Consider the following 19,269-nt stretch of genomic DNA (forward strand, 5'->3'; position numbering starts at 1 on the left):
AAGAAAATCACTAGTCAAAATCTCTGGGTTAATAGTCTCATTTAGTAGGTTAAAAAATGCCATTTATAATATATGAGGTACTTGATGGAACATGAATTTTTATTAAAAAGCAAAAATAATAATGCCTAGGATTCCTGTGAGGATTACCTGAGATAAAGGATATAAAGCTCTTATGGAAACTGGCTAATAAATGGTAGCTATTCCTGTTAGCTATTCCTGCTAGTAATATGCTTATCAACAACCTTAGGAGGTAGGAACTGTTATCATTTTACACATAAGGAAATTAAGGCTAAAGTGGAGAAAACAATTTATCTAAGATTACTTCATAACAGGTATAATGAGTAGTTGAATATGTTTGTATGACTCCAAAGCCCACATCTGTTAACTACTGGGTTACATATAAAGCAGCTGTAGACAAATAAAAGACACTTTTATGTAAGTAGGATTAAATGGGATAACAAAAGAGAACAAAGGGCCAACATTACCTAGAAACTGTAGCACACTGCTGAAACCACTGTAAATCCAGTCAAATATGAAGGACATAGCCAAATCTTACAGGGTCTGGAAAAAAAAGTGGGATTTAGTCAATATTAAATAGCAATGACATTAAACATCAACCGTGAGTAAATAATCCTACAGCAACCTTACTACAAGGAGTTAAATACTCTTCCAGGCCAGTCTAACCTGGTCTGTGCTGCTGCTGCTGCTGCTAAGTCACGTCAGTCGTGTCCGACCCTGTGCGACCCCATAGACGACAGCCCGCCAGGGTCCTCTGTCCCTGGGATTCTCCAGGCAAGAACACTGGAGTGGGTTGCCATTTCCTTTTCCAATGCATGAAGGTGAAAAGTGAAAGTGAAGTCGCTCAGTCGTGTCCGACTCTTAGCGACCCCAGGGACTGTAGCCTATCAGGCTCCTCCATCCATGGGATTCTCCAGACAAGAGTACTGGAGTAGGATGCCATTGCCTTCTCCGAACTTGGTCTATACTGATGCATAAAAAAATAAAATGCCATTAAAATACCATGTAGAGACCATTCCCTGCCCATCAAAGTAGCAAACATGAAAAATAACAGCCAAGACTAGAAAAAATGAGGTAAAAGAAGCATTATTAATGGCAGTATAAATTGGAACAAATGTTTTTTAAAACCAATTTGGCAATAATGTATCTGGTGATACAAAAATTTTAGAAATTGTCCTAAATAAGGAAAGGCTTTATGTATAAAGATGTTCATCAAAGTGTTACATAATAAAATGTTTAGAAATAATCTATGTTCAATAGTAAATTAAATTCTATTGCCTGTGAAATATTTACCAAAACCTTGGAGTAGAGGGAGAGACAGGAGCCAAAAGGAAAAGAGAGGAAATTTATAATCATGAAATAAGTTTCTGAATCTATGGGGAGTAAAAACCCTTTTTCTTTTTGTTTGGGTCTTTTATAGCAGTTGGTACTAGACAGTATATTTCTGTGTTTATTATCTTTTTGCATTTTTCAAATTGTAATCATGTTACTAAATGTAAAAAAAAAAAAATTACTAAATCAGACTAGAAAATGCAGAGTATAGTTCAATTCAGCATTTACTGGAGAGGGTGTGGAGAAAAGGGAACCCTCTTACACTGTTGGTGGGAATGCAAACTAGTACAGCCACTATGGAGAACAGTGTGGAGATTCCTTAAAAAACTGGAAATAGAACTGCCTATGACCCAGCCATCCCACTGCTGGGCATACACACTAAGGAAACCAGAATTGAAAGAGACACGTGTACCCCAATGTTCATTGCAGCACTGTTTATAATAGCTAGGACATGGAAGCAACCTAGATGTCCATCAGCAGATGAATGGATAAGAAAGCTGTGGTACATATATACAATGGAGTATTACTCAGCCATTAAAAAGAACACATTTGAATCAGTTCTAATGAGGTGGATGAAACTGGAGCCTATTATACAGAGTGAAGTAAGCCAGAGAGAAAAACACCAATACAGTATACTAACGCATATATATGGAATTCAGAAAGAATGGTAACAATAACCCTGTATATAAGACAGCAAAAGAGACACTGATGTATAGAATAGTCTTTTGGCCTCTGTGGGAGAGGGAGAGGGTGGGATGAATTGGGAGAATGGCATTGAAACATATATAATATCATATATGAAATGAGTCGCCAGCCCAGGTTCGATGCACGATACTGGATGCTTGGGGCTGGTGCACTGGGACGACCCAGAGGGATGGTACGGGGAGGGAGGAGGGAGGAGGGTTCAGGATGGGGAACACGTGTATACCTGTGGAGGATTCATGTTGATATATGGCAAAACCAATACAATACTGTAAAGTTAAAAAATAAAATTAAAAAAAAGTTCAGCATTTACTTGACATGTACTTAATAAACTAATATACCTAATATGAAAACCAAGAGAAAAAAAAGCCTCTTTAGAAAAGAAGTATCATTTATACAAAAATATGCTTTCACATCAACAAAGTTCATTTTCTAGAGCTGAACAAAAGAACCTAGGCCCCAAACTTGGGCAGCTCTGAAAAGTTTGAAGGGCTGTGCTATCTTTGCTATTCTTTAGACAAAGTACAACACACAGCCCTCCTTTCTTTAACCACGTCTCTTCCAAAGTGGGCTAAGCTGGACAAAGATGGGCCCACCAGGCTCAGAATTTCCTAGAGGGTTAAGATGTTGAGACCACATCACCTTGAGAGTGAGAAGCAGAGAAGAGACAGCCTACCTAGTTTGCACAAGGCCTAGCAGTATTTACTAGGTGATTCTCTGGATCCTGGCAGTAACTTCTCCCCTTTTCTATTAACTTCGTGCTTGAACCAGCATAAGTAGAATTTTGTTCTTGCAACCAGTTGATTTCCAGATTAACACTGGTAAAATGAACAGTTTCATTTGTAAGTACCACAGAATGTGATACTGTAACTACATCAGCAACATAAATATGTAAGAAGAATCTATTACCTTAGACGTTATTATTTTACACGTTGAAAATTACAACTCCTTCTACTATTATCGTTTTAGGTCATGGAGAAATTGAGACTTAGAGAAAATATATACAAGTGGCTTATCTTTTCTGAAGATTTTTAGGTATATGCTTTTTGAAGGAAATCATAATAATCTTCACTGCAGAGAATCAAATAAAGCAGTGGTGTGCTGCGTTTTTTTCTTTCTAATTCAATACATACTTACCTAGCTCATATAACATCCAGGGTCCTAAGCTAGACATTACGGGAATACAAATACTGATGACAAACATGGCTCATTCTCTCACAAAGGTTATACAGTGATAAATTAGCTACACAAGCGCAACTAACAAATGTTAAAACTGAATAGGATATTATCTAAAATGGTAACAACTCACCCTATAGAGTTTCAAGAATAATTCAAGCACAAGGGGAGAGGGGGAAATGCCAGTATTGTAAATCCTAAGCTACTAGGGGAGTAATGATCATAAGAGCATAGAAACAAAACAATAAAAATAAATAACAGAGAGATGAGGTCGGCTTCCCTGGTAGCTCAGTGGTAAAGAATCCACCTGCCTGTGCAGGAGACACGGGTTTGATCCCTGAGCTGGGACGATCCCACAAACTGCAGAGGAACTAAGCCCATGCACCACAGCTATTGAGTCTGTGCTTTAGGGCCGGGAGCCACAGCTGCTGAGACCATGGGCCATAGCTACTGAAGCTTGTGAACCCTAGAGCCCACGTTCCCCAACAAGAGAAGCCACCACAATAAAAGCCTGTGTACCTCAACTAGAGAGTTGCCCGTGCTTACCGCAACTAGATCAAAGCCCATGGAGCAACAAAGACTCACCACAGCCAAAAATAAATTACAAAAAAAAAAAAAAGATATGAGGTATGTGTGTGCATACTAACAGAAAGAGGTACAGTGAAATGAAAGTCCCTCAGTCGTGTCTGACTCTTTGCAACTCCATGGACTATACAGTCCATGGGATTCTCCAGGCTAGAATACTGGAGTGGGTAGCCTTTCCCTTCTCCAGGGGATCGTCCCAACCCAGGGATCGAACTGGGGTCTCCCGCATTGCAGGCAGATTCTTTACCAGCTGAGCCACAAGGGAAGCCTGAAAGAGGTATATTATGCTCACAAATAACACTTTATATTATGTATGAAAACAAGAGAAAACCAGTCCTGCTTGTCTCAACATTCAAAATCCTATTTTCACAGTTCTCTGGTGACAACAGTGTACAGCTAAGGAAAGGTTTCTTGGATGGTGATTGGGTACCCATAGCCTGAATGGGTACAGCAAAAAGTCAGGAATTGTTAGATGATGTAACTGGGATTAGGGGATTGAGACTGAGAGTTAAAATCAATGGGTGCTAATTAGTGATGCAGAAGCCAGATTGATAAACAAATCTGAGATTAAATGTAGACATTTGGTTTTCATGCTGGCTACTTTTAATATGTGAACATAAGAAACAATGCTGAGTCTGCATTTCAATTTAGTAAAATGGAGCAAAACAAAAAAATACCAGCTACCATTTATTGAACTTCTGTGAGCAGTATGGTCTAGAGGTTAAGAGCAGCAGCTCTGAAGCTAAGACTTTACTAATATATTAAGTAACTTATTTCACTTTCCTCATCTGTAAAATGGGGATAACAATACCTGAGATGGTTGTTGTGAAGATTAATTACTACACACACAGCATATAGTGTTAAGCATGGAGGAAGCACTCAATTTTAGCTGCTATTACTATTATTTCTTCCACTACATGGCCTACAGTACTAGGCACTTTACAAATATAATCACTAAACACCTCAACAACTTTTCAGGATAAATATATTATTGACTGCATTTTGCAGAAGCTGAAGTTACTAGTAAGTAAAAATTCAACTTTTAGTGATTGGCACATCTAAGTTTCAAACATGAGTCTGACTTCCACATCCATCCCCTTTTCCTTACATTGCATTGGCCCTCTAAAGCTTTGTAAAAATAGTTTTAAAGGTTTAAAGTTATTTAAATCATTACATAACATTTTAAAACTACTTCAGCTCATGACTCTGACATGTAATTCCTTCTTCTGCCTCACATCCCACGGCCAGTCATTCCTTAGTTCTATCAATTTCTGCATTTTCTTTGATTCTCACAGGAGCCACCTAGTTAAAATCCTTGTGTCAGTTTCCTAAACTACCACCTTAACATCAAAATGTGTTTCTACCTAGTTGTACATGCCCTCCAGAGTAGCTTCACCAAAATGTCATCTCGGACTTGTTGCATAGTCAGGGTGACTGTAACTCCCAGTTGGCTGGGGACAGTCTCAGTAAAGTTATCTCAGTGTAATCATCAATAGTGCTTCCCTTCTCAAAAGGGTCCCAATTTAAGTGTTAAATTATATGGCTGTTCTGCTTGTGGATGGAGAGCCACTGGAGGTTTGTGAGCAGAGAAATAATACAGTCAAACTCCTTGGTCCAGTGTTCCACATCCTACTTGTAGCTACCTTTCCAAGCTTATACTACATATCACTTCCCTACTTGTAGTTTTCCCTGGGCTAAAGTAAACTGCTTGCTGGCGACCTGTACTTTACCTTAAAACATCTGCCTATTATCCTTCCTGGCATCAGAATGTTTTCCCACCATCTCTGCCTAAAGTCTCCTTGCCAAATGCTATGGAAGAAATTAATTCTCACTTGAGATAGTCTTCAAGGTACAGATGCAGGTGGAAGAACCAACAGAACCCAGAAGGGTAAAAGAACTATAAGAGACAGGCAAGAAAAGCAGTCAGTCACATTATATGCAGAGATGTCACTGCTAGCTTTGGTGACGGAGGCGACTGTTGAGAGCGTGAGCAGCTTGCAGTGAAGTGGCAGTACGGGAGAGCCTGCAGACAGAGGCTCGAGCAGAGCTCTGTGACCTTGAACAAATTAAAATCAGGGCATTTTATGAGCAAACAAGATAAAATGCACAAAGTAAGTAAGTAAAGTTTGGCCTCTGTTATTAATATTATTGAGAAGAGAATGAGATGGAAGTTAGCAGGTGGAGGCAGTGAGGAAATTCTTCTGGCAAAAAATTCGAAATGGGGTAAGGGAAGTGAGATTTTCTTCTTAGGGGAGGGTGAGGTTTGATAATGTTGATACACTGAAAGGAAGGAGCTAGTGGCAAGGAATAAGTCAAAGATGAGAAAGAGAAGGAATTGAGCAAAAGGGGCAAAGTCTCAAGAGGAGCCCGGGCAGAGAGCATGCTCTCTTTCTCTAAGATGAAAAGGAAGGAAGGCCAGGAAAGGTGAAGGAGTGTAGAGAAATTCTGAGGAGCAGACTGAGGATTAGAATAGCTACTGTGGGGGAAAGATCAAGTTAAAAGATGGCTAAAAAGAGCCAATTGCTAAGACTGAAACATTCACAGCAGTGCCAGTCTGCACTGACTTCTATCCCTCCCGCTGCTCCCCCAGCCCCGCCCCAGCAGTGCTCTGCTTTAGAGAATAAGGAGCAAATGTGTATTAGGGACTTCCAGAAGAGCAAATGAAAAAAGAGGAACAAGACTTTGACAGCACTAGTGACAGAGGCTGAAGTGGTCTGATCAGAAGTTCAGGCTGCGTGGATAAAGTTACAAAGGTAGACAAAGTACGGGAATGGGTGGGGATCAAAAACAGGCTTCTCACAGAACTGGAAGAATAGAGGAAGAGTCTTCAGTTAAAAATAGCAGATGTAGATGTAGTAAAAGGGTGCAAGAAGTGAAAGGTGATCAGAACTGTGCCAGCAAAGTGGAGGAAAATGTGGGTTCAGAATGTAAGGAAGGTCTGAGTGGTGGCAAGCTCCAAAGTACTGTCCACGCTGACAGGCAGTGGAATCACCAGAAGATTGGAGGGGAGTATTACAGAAAGCAGGACTGTGAGTCAAGTGGCAAAGTCCTCACTGAAGATGACTGTTGGTAGGAGAGAGACTGATGGAGGGTAGAGAGGGTAGCCATGCAGGTAAATGCATTTTTTGTGTACGGATTTGCTTTTGTAAAATTTGTCCCAAGATAACTAATAACATATATGGGGAAACTCTTCTTTAGAAATTAATGAGATATTTATATTTCTATAAAGTCACGGCTTCTGAGATCTTTAAAACAAGCTAGGAGTCATTAGTCATTTTAAGTAGAGGTAAAAATGCCAACTAAGAATAAAAGTTACTTAGCCGCAAACAGATACCTGAGCCCTGAGAACAGGTTACACAACACCATGGACACACTATTAAGACATGTGAAAAGCAAAGGTCAGGAACAAGGAAACATATACACGTCAGCAGATTTATTTATTGCATGAACACCAAACAGGAAAAATCGCTCCACAGATTAGAAAAGTGATCTACTCAAGTAATATGAAAATCAGTGCAAAGGGTGTAATGGAAATAAATTCTCAGATTACAAATAACTTCTGAAAGCCTTGCCACATTAAACTTATAAGAATGATTCCATCTATATGAAATAGTCCAGAATAGTCAAGTCTTTAGAGTCAGTAGATTAGTGGTTGTCAGACTGGGGGGAAGGTGAAATTGGGAGTGGCTAATGAGTACTGGGTTTCTTTTGGGGTGATGAAAATGTTTCTGGAGTTACTGGTGGTGGTTGCACAACATGAATAAACTAAAAACTCTCAATTGTACACTTACAATGTTAAGTAGTGTATGTACAACTATCCTTTATAGTATGTACTCTCTTTCAGTAAAATTATTAAAAAATTAAAGAACCGACTCATTGGAAAAGACCCTGATCTGGGAAAGACTGAAGGCAGCAGGAGAAGGGGATGACAGAGGATGAGATGGGAGGATGGCATCACCGACTTGATGGACATGAGTTTGAGCAAGCTCTGGGAGACAACGGACAGGGAAGCCTAGTGTGCTGCAGCCCATGGGGTCGCAAAGAGTCGGACACGACTGAGTGCCTGAACAACAACGTAATTTGGGCTTCTCAGATGGCTCAGCGGTAGAGAATCTGCCTGCCAATTCAGGAGAATGGGTTCAATCCCTGGGTCAGGACGATCTCCTGGAAAAGGAAATGGCAACCCACTCCAGTATTTTTGCCTGGGAAATCCTATGGACAGGAGCCTGGCAGGCTTCAGTCCATGGGGTTGCAAAAGAGTCGGATATGACTTGGCAACTAAACAACAACAATATAAGTAATTTAGCAAAATCATTTAGGTGTGAACTCTTAAAAAAGAGAAAAAATAAACATAAGATGACAAGATACAAATACTCTAAAAAGTAGTGCTGGTAGAAAATAAAAACTAGAATATTCTAAGGAGATAAATCCTATTGAGAATAGGATTCTAGAGTAAGTACATTAATAACTTTGGGAAGCAAAGCATGGTAGAGCTGTGGTAAAATGGATGGAGTAGAATGGATGTCCTAGATTTTAAAAAATCTAAACTGAATGTGCATCCCTGCCTCTTACCCGGCCGTATTACATGGTATGCAGAACTTCCCCCACCAGGGATTGAACCTGTGTCCCTGTGGTGGAAGCATGGAGTCTTAACCACTAGACCACCAGGAAGTCCTGAATATGCTTCTTTTGAAATACTGTAATTTCATCCTGGGAAAGCCAATCTTCATGAGCCCCAGTTTGCTCTTTGATATAAGGGAAATACTGCCTGCCTTACAGAGTGTTAAGAATGATTAAATACGATAACATACATGAAAATACTTTGAATACACCATATAAGGTAGTATTAATTTAGACTGAATCGATTGAAAATCAAAGCACAGAACTGCCAATTTTGAAATCAACTTCAATATTAATAACTACTACTAACAAAAAGATTTTTAATGATGTTCTGATTTTACTTTAAATGTTAACATCACTGTCACCAGAAAAGCACTAGAATAGTTTCCTTCAAATCCAGGTAAGGAAATTTCAGTAGAAGAGATTGATCACAACTTTCTACACAATTTTGTCAGGCTTATATAAAGTGCACAAATTCCATAAGATCAGTATACTATCTGTAAACCAATTTGCTAAGTCGCTTCAGTTGTGTCCGACTCTGTGCAACCCCATAGACGACAGCCCACCAGGCTCCGCTGTCCCTGGGATTCTCCAGGCAAGAACACTGGAGTGGGTTGCCATTTCCTTCTCCAATGCAAGAAAGTGAAAAGTGAAAGTGAAGTCGCTCAGTTGAGTCCGACTCTTAGCAACCCAATGGACTGCAGCGACCAGGCTCCTCGGTCCGTGGGATTTTCCAGGCAAGAGTACTGGAGTGGGGTGCCATTGCCTTCTCCATAAACCAATTTAGGAACTATAAATACCCCTCTCTCGGTTTCAAACAGTACTAGAAATACAAAGGCCAAATTCTGGCCATGTTTTGTCAAATTTCGACAAGGCTCTGGGCCTTGGTCCCTCCGGGATCTAGAGGACTGTTTCCAGGCCTCCATACCCCACACCCTCTCCTTAAGTCCCTTGTATAAAAATGTCATAGTATTTACATACAGTCTTCCCACTTCCTCTAATATACTTTAAATAATCTTTCAATTACTTAAAGTATCTAACACAAAGCTGCTGCTGCTGCTGCTGCTGAGTCACTTCAGTCGTGTCCAACTCTGTGCGACCCCATAGACAGCAGCCCACCAGGATGCCCCGTCCCTGGGATTCTCCAGGCAAGGACACTGGAGTGGGTTGCCATTTCCTTCTCCGATGCATGAAAGTGAAAAGTGAAAGTGAAAAGTGAAAATGTCCAACCCTTAGCGACCCCATGGACTGCAGCCTTCCAAGCTCCTCCATCGATGGGATTTTCCAGGCAAGAGTACTGGAGTGGGGTGCCACTGCCTTCTCCGCTAACACAAAGCAAATAGTTGTAAATGCAATGTAAATGCCATGTAAATAGTTGTCAGCACTTGGCAAATGGAAGTTTTGCTTTTTCAAACTTTCTGGAATTTCTTCCCCCAAATATTTTCCATCCATTCTTGAATCCTCAGAAACAGAATCCATGGATAAGGAGGGCCAATGTCCATACTAAAAGTTTGGACACTGATGATGTTGAATGTTTCAAAGTAAGACTGCTTTTAAATGCCCACCCCTAAAATTATTAGATTTTCTTTTTACAACCTTTAAAGTACTGAAATAGTGATGCAAATAAAAAACGCAGGACAGTCTTCAATGTGAGATAAAAATGTGCAACTAATAATAGGTTTACTTTTTCAAATTAAAAGTATTTCTTCAGCTCATTGTGTCCTATGTACCTAATACCTTAAAATTCCTGAAGAGTTTGGTTCTTTTGGTCAACGGTGTCAAGAGTTTCAGCTGTTGTCAAAGTCAGAATTTAAACCTTGTTGGAGACTCTTGGGACAGTCTGTAAATAATTGCAGTTTTCCCCCAAGAGTATAGTGTATCTTTTCCCCACTCAACTGGGACTTGGGCAATGGGAAAACGTTAACTACTAGTAGTAGGGAAAGCTCGATTTGTCTCCACACTATGTGGGAGAGTTGAAAACAACACGTCGCGTCACTGCCTCTGAGCTGTCAATGATCCCCGCAGCCTTCACCTTACCTGGTAAGGAAATTGAGGCTAAGGGCAAGGAAGGGCTTGGCTGCAGTTCAGAGTCATCTCTTTGATTCCTGAAATAACCACCATTTGACAGCAGCGGTGTCCTTTCCAGATGGTCGTCAGAGTGGCCCCGCGAAACACGAAAGGAACCTGTCGTCTTTCCCGCCGCCAGATTCCAGGGCGAAAAACAGGAGCCCCTTCCCCGCCCTGCTATAGGAAGGGGCATCTAGTGGGCCCAGCCCCAAAGGCGCTCCTTCCCCGGGATCGACAGCTGCCGCCCGCCAGTTCTCCCGGGACTAGAGGCCGCCACTTACCTGCGGTTGGAGAAAACGCAATTCCTTGCTTGGAGTCGGCCCTATTCACTCCGACACCCAACCGCAAAGAGCGATGGCTGCCGCGGCCGTAGTTCGCGTTAGCTCCTTCCGGGCCGGCGGGTGCTTCACTCCCGAAGGTTCGCAGGACAGCAGTGCCGCGCGCCTGCAGTTCCGCCTTCCGGCGGTTCCGTGGACAGTCCCGCGGCTGAGTGCGCTCCGAGCTGGGACCTGCTGCCCACACAGGCCTGAAGGAGTTTCAGGCAGAGAGGGTAACACCGGTTCTTAGCTTGGAGGAATTATACGTGACACCCTCTTTTCTTTTTTCTTAATTACATTTTCAAAGTGCACCTGTTTTCTTGAGTTCAACAAGTAATTTACAAAATGTAATGTGCCGGATAATGTGTTGAGCTTTCAATAAGGCTATCTTTACTCCGTCGTTCTTTGCTAATGAATGTTGATCTTTAAGACTGTCTTGACTCCGCTGTTTTTTTGCTCATGGATGTTACTTTTCTTAAATTTATTCAAATAGGAATACTCGGGTGCCTTGAATGAAAATGGCAGTGCTTGCAGTGATGGCAGTGCTTCCAAGATTGCTCCCAAGCCTAGGATTCTTTCTCGGTGATGCGGACAGAACAAGGAGGTGCTTGGGGACTGAAGCAGTTATTCGATAGATTCCCAACAAACCTATTACTGGCTCTGCTGGATCTCCCCCTCTTTCATCCCAGCCTCAGGAAAATGACTTACTCCATTGGTACTCACTTCTCACTTGTCATTCCTTCTGCCAGAACTGCTTCCGCAGGTATCTCCCTCCACCCGGCTAACTCCTACACACTCTTCAGGTCTCAGCACCAATAGCTCTCTCATCAGACTCCCTCTCAGATTCAGTTAAGCCCTTTATTTCAGGTTTCCCCAGCAACTGTACAATTTATCTTATGATTGATTGAAGTTATCTTATAATTTTACAATTAAAATGTACGATTATTTATCTATAGCCTCCCCAACAGGCATTCTATCAGCTTCCTTAGGTCAAGAACCCTATCTGCCTTTTCTCCTGTTGAACATATTTTCAGTGCTTGTCATACTATAGGCGCTGAATACATTCGAGCAAGTGATTCATTCATAATATAAAGGACTCTTAGGTACATTTTTGTCCTCAGAGGGTTGAAGAATTTCCCTGGAGTCCATTGGTCTAAGTTGGAGGAGCCTGCTGTTCTAGTCTGGGTTTCCCTTTATTCTCCTTTCCACTGATCTAGTCTTCAGTTTGGTTTAATAAATACTTTTTTAAAAAAATTGGAGGATAATTGCTTTACAGTGTTGTGTTGGTTTCTGCCACACAACAATGCTAATCAGCCATAATTATACATATGTCGTCTCCCTCTTGAGACTTTCTCCTCCGACAGTAAATACTTTTAAGTGGCTTGAGGCACTTCACTGGGCTTCCCAAGATTACGCCACACCTCTTTTCCGGAATTTGAAAAGATATTCCTGATATCCTTGGCATTTGAGTTAGCCTTTAGATAGAAATCTAAATTATGATTCCTGCTGACTTCAGCAATAGATTGTAAATCAATTAGGAATAGGGGAATGACAATAAGCAAGACAGTCTCTTTCTTCCAGGACCTTTTGATTTGGCTGGGAGATGTGTTAATTCACAACTGACTATAAAAGAAGGTAGGAGAGAAAGGATAACAAACTACACACTTCTGGTAGGGGTGAGGGAGTGGAGAGGCAGGGGATATCAGTGTTTGAGGAGAGCCCTACAGGATATGTAAGATATTTAACCTTGAGCTTTTTGATGACTATTATCATGATAAAAGTAATACACAGTCATGGTTAAAAAGTTTGGAAAGTCAAGAAAAATGGAAACAAAAACCACCCTCTGTCACACCTCACAGATACAGTTTTATAAGATTATAATCATACTATGAACAGTTTTGTAAAACATTTAAAATTAAAAACATTTCAATGTAATCAAGTATTCTTCTAAATCATTAATTTTAAAGACTGTATTTTAATAGAGTACAGCTACAGATTATGGTTCTAACATTATTAACCACTTGAAGTTTCAGTTACTACATATGTAAAATGGGGATTAATATCCAGCAGGGATAATATCATAATGTGAGAATAACATTCAGAAAGGAACAGAGATAGGAAAAGCTCTAGGCAAGTATTATGCTTTGACTAAATAGCTTTCCACTGGACTACCAGGGATGTAGACTCCCAAGCTATAGAGCCTTATGGAGGTTCTGAGCAAAACAGGAACAGGGTCAGAATCATATTTTTGAAAGTTTGCTCTGGCAGCCATGTGTGGGTTGTATTGGAGCAGGTAAGGACTGAAAACTGAGATTAGTTTAGATTAGATTAGAGGAGATGAGACAGCTGCAGTCACAGAGTTGAGAGGTAATATGGGGCAGTGCTGGGTCACTGGGAACAAAGAAATAGAGAGTCAGCTGTGAGAAATTGTAGAAGTCAGAACCTATACGCGATGGGTTACATGTTGGTAGCAAAAGTAAAGGAAATATCAAAGTTCCAAGTTTTAACCTGGCTTAGTGAGTCTGCTTCTATCTCCCCTACAACCACCTTACTGCAGGTCACTATCATCTGTGGCTGGGTTACTGCAGCAACTCTTCTTTCCCCATTGATTGGTTATCTTCACAGCAGTTGGATTGATTTTTTGATGCATTCATTTTAAAGCATGAATTTAATTACTCTAGTTTACCATTCTTCAGTTGCTTCCCAAAGTCTATAAAGTCTTTACAATGCCTTATAAGGCTCTTGCTGCTCTGCCTCCTATATTTCTCCAATCTCCTCTTGTGCCACTCTGTCTTGCTCACCACAGCAAGCTCATTCCTGTCTCTGAGCTCTTGTAGGTGCTGTTCCCTTTGCCCAGAGTCCTACTTCTCCCCATATTCTCCCTTTGTATAGCTAACTTCCTTGTCCTTTAGATCACAGCTTAAATGTCGCCTCATGTCCTAACCTTTCTATCCACATCAAGTCCCTGCTTCCTAGTCTCTATCTTACTACCAGGACCTCAACAGCACTTATTAAGTTCAAAATTTAAAAAGATATATTTATTTACATTTTTATTGCATTTCCTCCACTGAAAACTCCACAGAAGGAAGAGACCCTGTCTGTCCTGTTCTGTTTTTTTCTTGGTGCCTGTCATATGGAAGGCATTTAAAAAGTATTTGTTGAATGAATTAAGAAACCAATTAATGAAGGAGCTGGTGAGGTCATCCAGTAGAGAATATGGTGAAAATATAGTTTAGAAGGGAATTTATATTTCATATTTCTGATAACATGGTGCCAGAGTATGTGTGGATAGGCAGGGACAGAGAGATATATAAGGAAAGAGTTGGCGTTTGATATTGTACCAGCTACCCAGAGGAGATAAGGTCCGACCAGATGCTGACAGTATTTCAGCTACACTACAGGTCAGTATCAGATGGGACACAATGTGGCATAATAGTTAAGAATAAAAGAATTAGAGAACATGATACTTCAGAAATAAGTGCTAGTGGTGTGATTTAGTCTCCAAGTGCAATAGGAACTTAGAGTAGTGAACAAATGAGGGTCAAAATATTCCAAATAGAAGATTGGAAGAGATGACACTTTAAATTTATCCATCCAAAAATGTTTATTGAACACCTGTTAAGTGTGAGGCCCCATGTGTTGAGAATACAGAGTTGAACAGGACACAGGCCCTGGTTTCTCTTATGGTCTAACCAAGCAGACAGACATGAAATCAATACGATTACCTTAAAACTGTCGTGAGGTATATAGAATTTTATTCCATTGAAGAAAGATAAGCATAAACACAAATATATAACAATGTTGGTAAGTGCTGTGAAGAAAAAAAAAAAAGGAGGGTTGGAGGGATAAAAAGTCAGCAAGGAGAGTATGCTGTTGTACAGGGTGTTCAGAAAAGGCCTCACCATAAAGTATCATTTGACTAAAGAAAGGGTGAGTGATTGAGCTGGAGGAGTGTCTTGCGGAAGAACATCCCAGGTAATGGAAATAAGAATTAAGGCAGACTTGTGCTTGTATGCCTAGAGAGATTCCTTATTCCTAAATAAGGAATCAAAGTCAATGAAATATTCTTTGTACAGTGTTGTCTCTTTAGGTCTAAAAAAAAAACTAATAGTGTGTCTGGAGTAGTGAGTGAGAGGGAGTGTAGAAGATGATGAGAAAGATAACAAGGCTGGCTGAGCGATCTGAAGCCTTAAAGGCTATGAGTTGGACTTTGGATTTTACTCAGAATGAGAAGAGAAAACTCAGGCAGAGAAACTTTAACTTGATGGAGCAGGTAAAGGGATAAATTACAAGTTTAGAGGTATAGGAAAATAAAATGGTTTCAGTACTTCGGAGCTCAGTTCAACATGAAGGATGGGTGGGAGAGACTGAAAGCAGAAAGACCATCCCAATAGTTCAAGTGTGAGATGATGAAAACTAACTAGATTGGGCAGTGAGAACTACATAAAACTGAAGTTTTCAAAGAAAGCAATTTACTGTCTTGGTGTGGAATAACTGAACTTGTACCTTCAGAATCACTGACTTCAGATACAAACAGATGTCCTGTGAGAGGCAAATGAAGCCAAAGGAACTATTTCTAAAGTGGAACCACAAGACAGTTTCAAAAGAAACCTGCTATTTGTAATTCAAACTAGTTCTTTGTTTGAAACAGAACAAATTTTAAAAAATAACTAGAAGACCTAAAATAATTTCCATTATCCTGAAAAATAAGCAGAATTGATCCTGCTTATCAGCTGACAGTTCAGTAGTTATGAGCAGGCAGGCAAAGTGGACTTAAGCTGGCATGAGCCTAAGTCTACTTCTGCACATCAGCAAATTTTATTAGGAATGCATCTCCCTTTTTTGGGTCTAAATAAGGAATCAAAGTCAATGAAATATTCTTAGTATAATACTGTCTGTTTACTGAAACACTTTTGTGTCACTTATTTTATTGTTTATAATTTTCTTGAACAGGGTTGAAGGCTCTGAAAATAATGTACAGAAAATGTGATACATAGGTATGTGGAGAGGCATATGTGGTAGAAGGATCCTGTTGTTCTGGAAATCAAGGATTACAAAGTAGAATATATTATTGACATTAGTTTATAAAAGTGTATGGTAATATAGAGTAGATACAATAACTGATCAAAGAAATATCAATACCTTTAACAACTGGTAATAGTACTAATAATTTTTCCATAAAGTTTATGTGGCCACACTTTAAGAAGCCAGAGGATTTGGCACTTTGGCACTGTGTGGAAAATATTTAAATATGAAAAGCACTTAACTGTTTAAATATGTTTTCTCACCTCAGTTACTTAAACTTACTTTCCTACTGTTCCTCAGGGTGTGCAGATGACAAACAATGCCTTTTCCGTCAATATTTTAAAGCTGATTACATTGAAAATGTAAAAAACACTTGAAAGATGTAACCATAGTTTTGTTTTTTGTTTTTGTTTTTGGACAGGGGGTGATAATAGCAACAGGGATACATAGGGGTGGGACACATTTCAGAAAAAGCATTGTTTACTTATTAGCAAATTATTTATGTTTATTTAATCTGATTGAACCAGAGGTTATTTGCTTTTTAAAAATGGCTAATTCTTCTTCATCAGTTGTTGCTTTTTTTTTTTTTTTGCTGAACAGAGATATTGCTTAAACAGAACAAAGTCCAAAGAAAACTTGATTTAACCAAATCAAACTCCGATGCCAAGGTTAGTAAACCAAGATCATTAAAATGTTGCATAAAAAAAAAAGTTAAACTAATGCAAGTTTGAGTCCAGGCTTAAGGATTTGCTCTTTTGAAGATAACACTGATTTTCTGTCTAAGCTCAGGGAGGTTCAGTTTCTGAGGTCTATTTTCTCAGAAAATAGACTAGTGTTTATGTATCTTAAAACCATTGAGAGGCTTGTGATTGTGTATCTTTTCCAGTGGTCTTGGGACCTATGCTTTGGGATTTTTGTTAGGGGGCCCTAAGCTAAAAACATTTTGACCAAAAGTATCATCTTCATCCTAAAGACTTTGTACTTGTATCTTGTACAAAGGAATTGAATTTTTCAATTTCATGCACAGCAGACACATTTTTACATATCTGAGGCAAATGTTAAAAAAAAGATAAAAGTTAAAAGGTAGTTATTTGAATTCTGTTTTCGGGCCTCTCACAGCAGTTTAGTTCTTACTCTTTTTGTATGTAATATAACATTCCATAGTAGGCATTTGATATTAAATGAGTTAAGATGTATTTCATCTTTCACAGATTTTGAAACCCTTGGCATGACATTTTCGTCAACAATACAAATCTATAAAGAAGGGTTTTATCATCAGCTCAGAACAGGAAAAACCGAAGTATAAGGAAGGTGGCTAATATGATCACTGATGTCATTAACTATGTTGTCTAATCATTCTACCTCCCTTTAGTCTCAAAAGTAAAAAAAAAGTCTACTTGCAAGAAAAAAGAAGTCACCTAGCCTAGAAAGGATGTCTGAATGTTGTACCTTACTGTAAACTCTTGGAAGAGGAAATAAAATTGCCATTTAAATATGTTAATGGACTTTGGCAGGACTTGCTGTATGAATCAGCGAGTTTCAAAATTAAAATTACTTTTGAATCTTCAGGTCAAAAAGCAAAGGCCTCCAATTCGTTTGATTACTTTGAACACTTATACCTAATTAACCTTTTTTAAAAAATCCCTTACAATTTACACCTGGAATATGATGAAATGTGAAATGAAATATCGTGATGAACATTAATCGGTTCAGCTACCCGAGGTTTAGTCTCAACAGAGGACAATGAAGTCTGTCCTCTCAGGTAATCTTCACAAAAACTGGAGAACTGTCAGTCCCACCCCTCCAAAGCTGCACTGAAACCCTGACTGTCCTCAGATCCCGGCCTTGCCGCGTTCACGACGGCGGGGATTTCCGTATCGGTGACACACGCCACTTCCGGCCGACGGTGAGAGTCAGTGACGTGGCAGGAGAGGCCGAGCACGGTCCTTCGGGCCGGGACACCCGGAGCTGTCAGGTGGCTTCAGGGCAGCCCCGCGGGGGAGAAGAGCTCACCGACTGCAGCTGCCGCGGCGAGGCCGGAGCCGGAAGTGCCACGTGTCCCGATTGCGCCTGCGCGCCCAGCGGCTGACAGGCAGTTCCGGCCGGGGCCTCCCTCGGTCTCTCTCCGCTTGGCTGCTGCTTTCCAACCCGGCGTTCTCGGCCCCACCGGCCCAACACCCAAGCCTCGCCACCCAGGCCAAGCTCTGACCGCCTGCGGACCGGGGAGAATGCGGCGCCATGCGTAGGGCTCCTTGCGCTCTTCTCTCTCTATCCGGCCTTCAGTCCTAAGTCGTTAGCCCCCTCCCTGGCTTCCAGCCGTCGTTTTTCAACTCTCGGCTTGGGGCTGTCGCAGACCCCGACCAGACCCCTATAAACGTCGTCGTCATGTCCCAGCCCGGGATACCCGCCTCTGGCGGCTCCTCCACCGGCCTCCAGGCCCAGAACGGGGCCGCCTCGGCCTCGGGGTCTCCCTACACGAATGGTAAGTGCCTCTGGGTGTTGAGAGTTGGGGAAGGCGAAGTTTGGACCCCGGCCCGAGTTAACCTTTGGTTGTTGCCTGCGTCTGAGGGGACAGTAGGCGAGAGTGACTTCCCTGCCAGGGTCATAGCGCCTGGAGCTGGGAGGCTGAGCCACAGGGACCGCGACTGGTCTTAGTGTTTCATGTTTGTTTATTCTTTCGTGCAGCACACAGTTGCTGAGCACTTGCTGTATATAACGCCCTGGGTATACATGGGTAAAGAACACAGATTCCGTCTGTATCTCAGAACTCGCATGCAAGGCTCATGGGATCTGTTTATGTGCCCCTTTTCTCCGCTCCCCTTCACCTGCGTCTTCTGGAGAGCAAGGTTTGGGGTCTGATTCATTTCGGTCCCCTCGGGCCTGCATTAGGGTGAGGGTCGTACTCAGTGTGAATCTGCGGAGATGAATGGAGGATTATGCTTTTCCTCTTTAGAGCCTGCTCCTCTCTCCCTGAACCTTCCCCGAATTGTACCTAGGCCACCTGTTCAGTTTTTCAGCTTTAGAACGGGAGGATCTCCTGTTTGATTTCCAGAGGTAGTTACATCACTGGAAAGTGGTTGGACGCAAAGTCTCTGAACCTCTGACCAGAGTGTACATGTGGCACTATAATTTGTCATTCGGTGTGAAGATGTCTTCTAATTTTATACTCTTTCTAGGATTCTTTAAATTGTCCTATGTTGTGATTTGCTAAGTTCTTTAAGAACTTGTAATAAAGACAGATGTTCTCCCAACAGTTTTCCAGGTTACCAGTTTACTTATAAATCTTTAGTTCTTGGAAACAAAACTAGTAGAATATTAAAATGCTTCAGTTTCCCATTGAAATCTAAGATTGCTGTGAAGTTCGAGAAAATAGCCACTGACTAAAATAGCTAATTTATATTGTTTTTAGAGACTACTGTTTTCTTTA

The 19,269-nt window shown here is 40.9% G+C and overlaps 2 protein-coding genes across 4 annotated transcripts in view; one reads left to right on the top strand and one right to left on the bottom strand.

The window, feature by feature from the left end:
- Positions 1-10,871, bottom strand: part of SAR1B (secretion associated Ras related GTPase 1B) — a 30,227-nt gene extending 19,356 nt beyond the window's left edge. Inside the window, exons 1-2 of the mRNA NM_001035315.2 lie at positions 10,782-10,871; positions 486-561 (exon numbers count right to left, since the gene is read on the bottom strand). Coding sequence (NP_001030392.1) covers positions 486-543 — 58 coding nt within the window. The 5' untranslated portion in view covers positions 544-561; positions 10,782-10,871. The remainder of the gene's footprint in view (positions 1-485; positions 562-10,781) is intronic.
- Positions 10,872-17,904: 7,033 nt separating this feature from the next.
- SEC24A (SEC24 homolog A, COPII coat complex component) overlaps positions 17,905-19,269 on the top strand; it is a 73,308-nt gene continuing 71,943 nt past the window's right edge. For 2 of the 3 annotated variants that reach the window (XM_024993931.2, XM_010807296.4), the window contains exon 1: positions 17,905-18,324. In XM_024993931.2, the coding sequence (XP_024849699.1) occupies positions 18,228-18,324 (97 nt within the window). In that variant the 5' untranslated portion in view covers positions 17,905-18,227. 3 annotated transcript variants of the gene reach the window in all.

The sequence above is a fragment of the Bos taurus genome, chromosome 7 (assembly GCF_002263795.3).
Source record: "Bos taurus isolate L1 Dominette 01449 registration number 42190680 breed Hereford chromosome 7, ARS-UCD2.0, whole genome shotgun sequence".
Classification (NCBI taxonomy): domain Eukaryota; kingdom Metazoa; phylum Chordata; class Mammalia; order Artiodactyla; family Bovidae; genus Bos; species Bos taurus.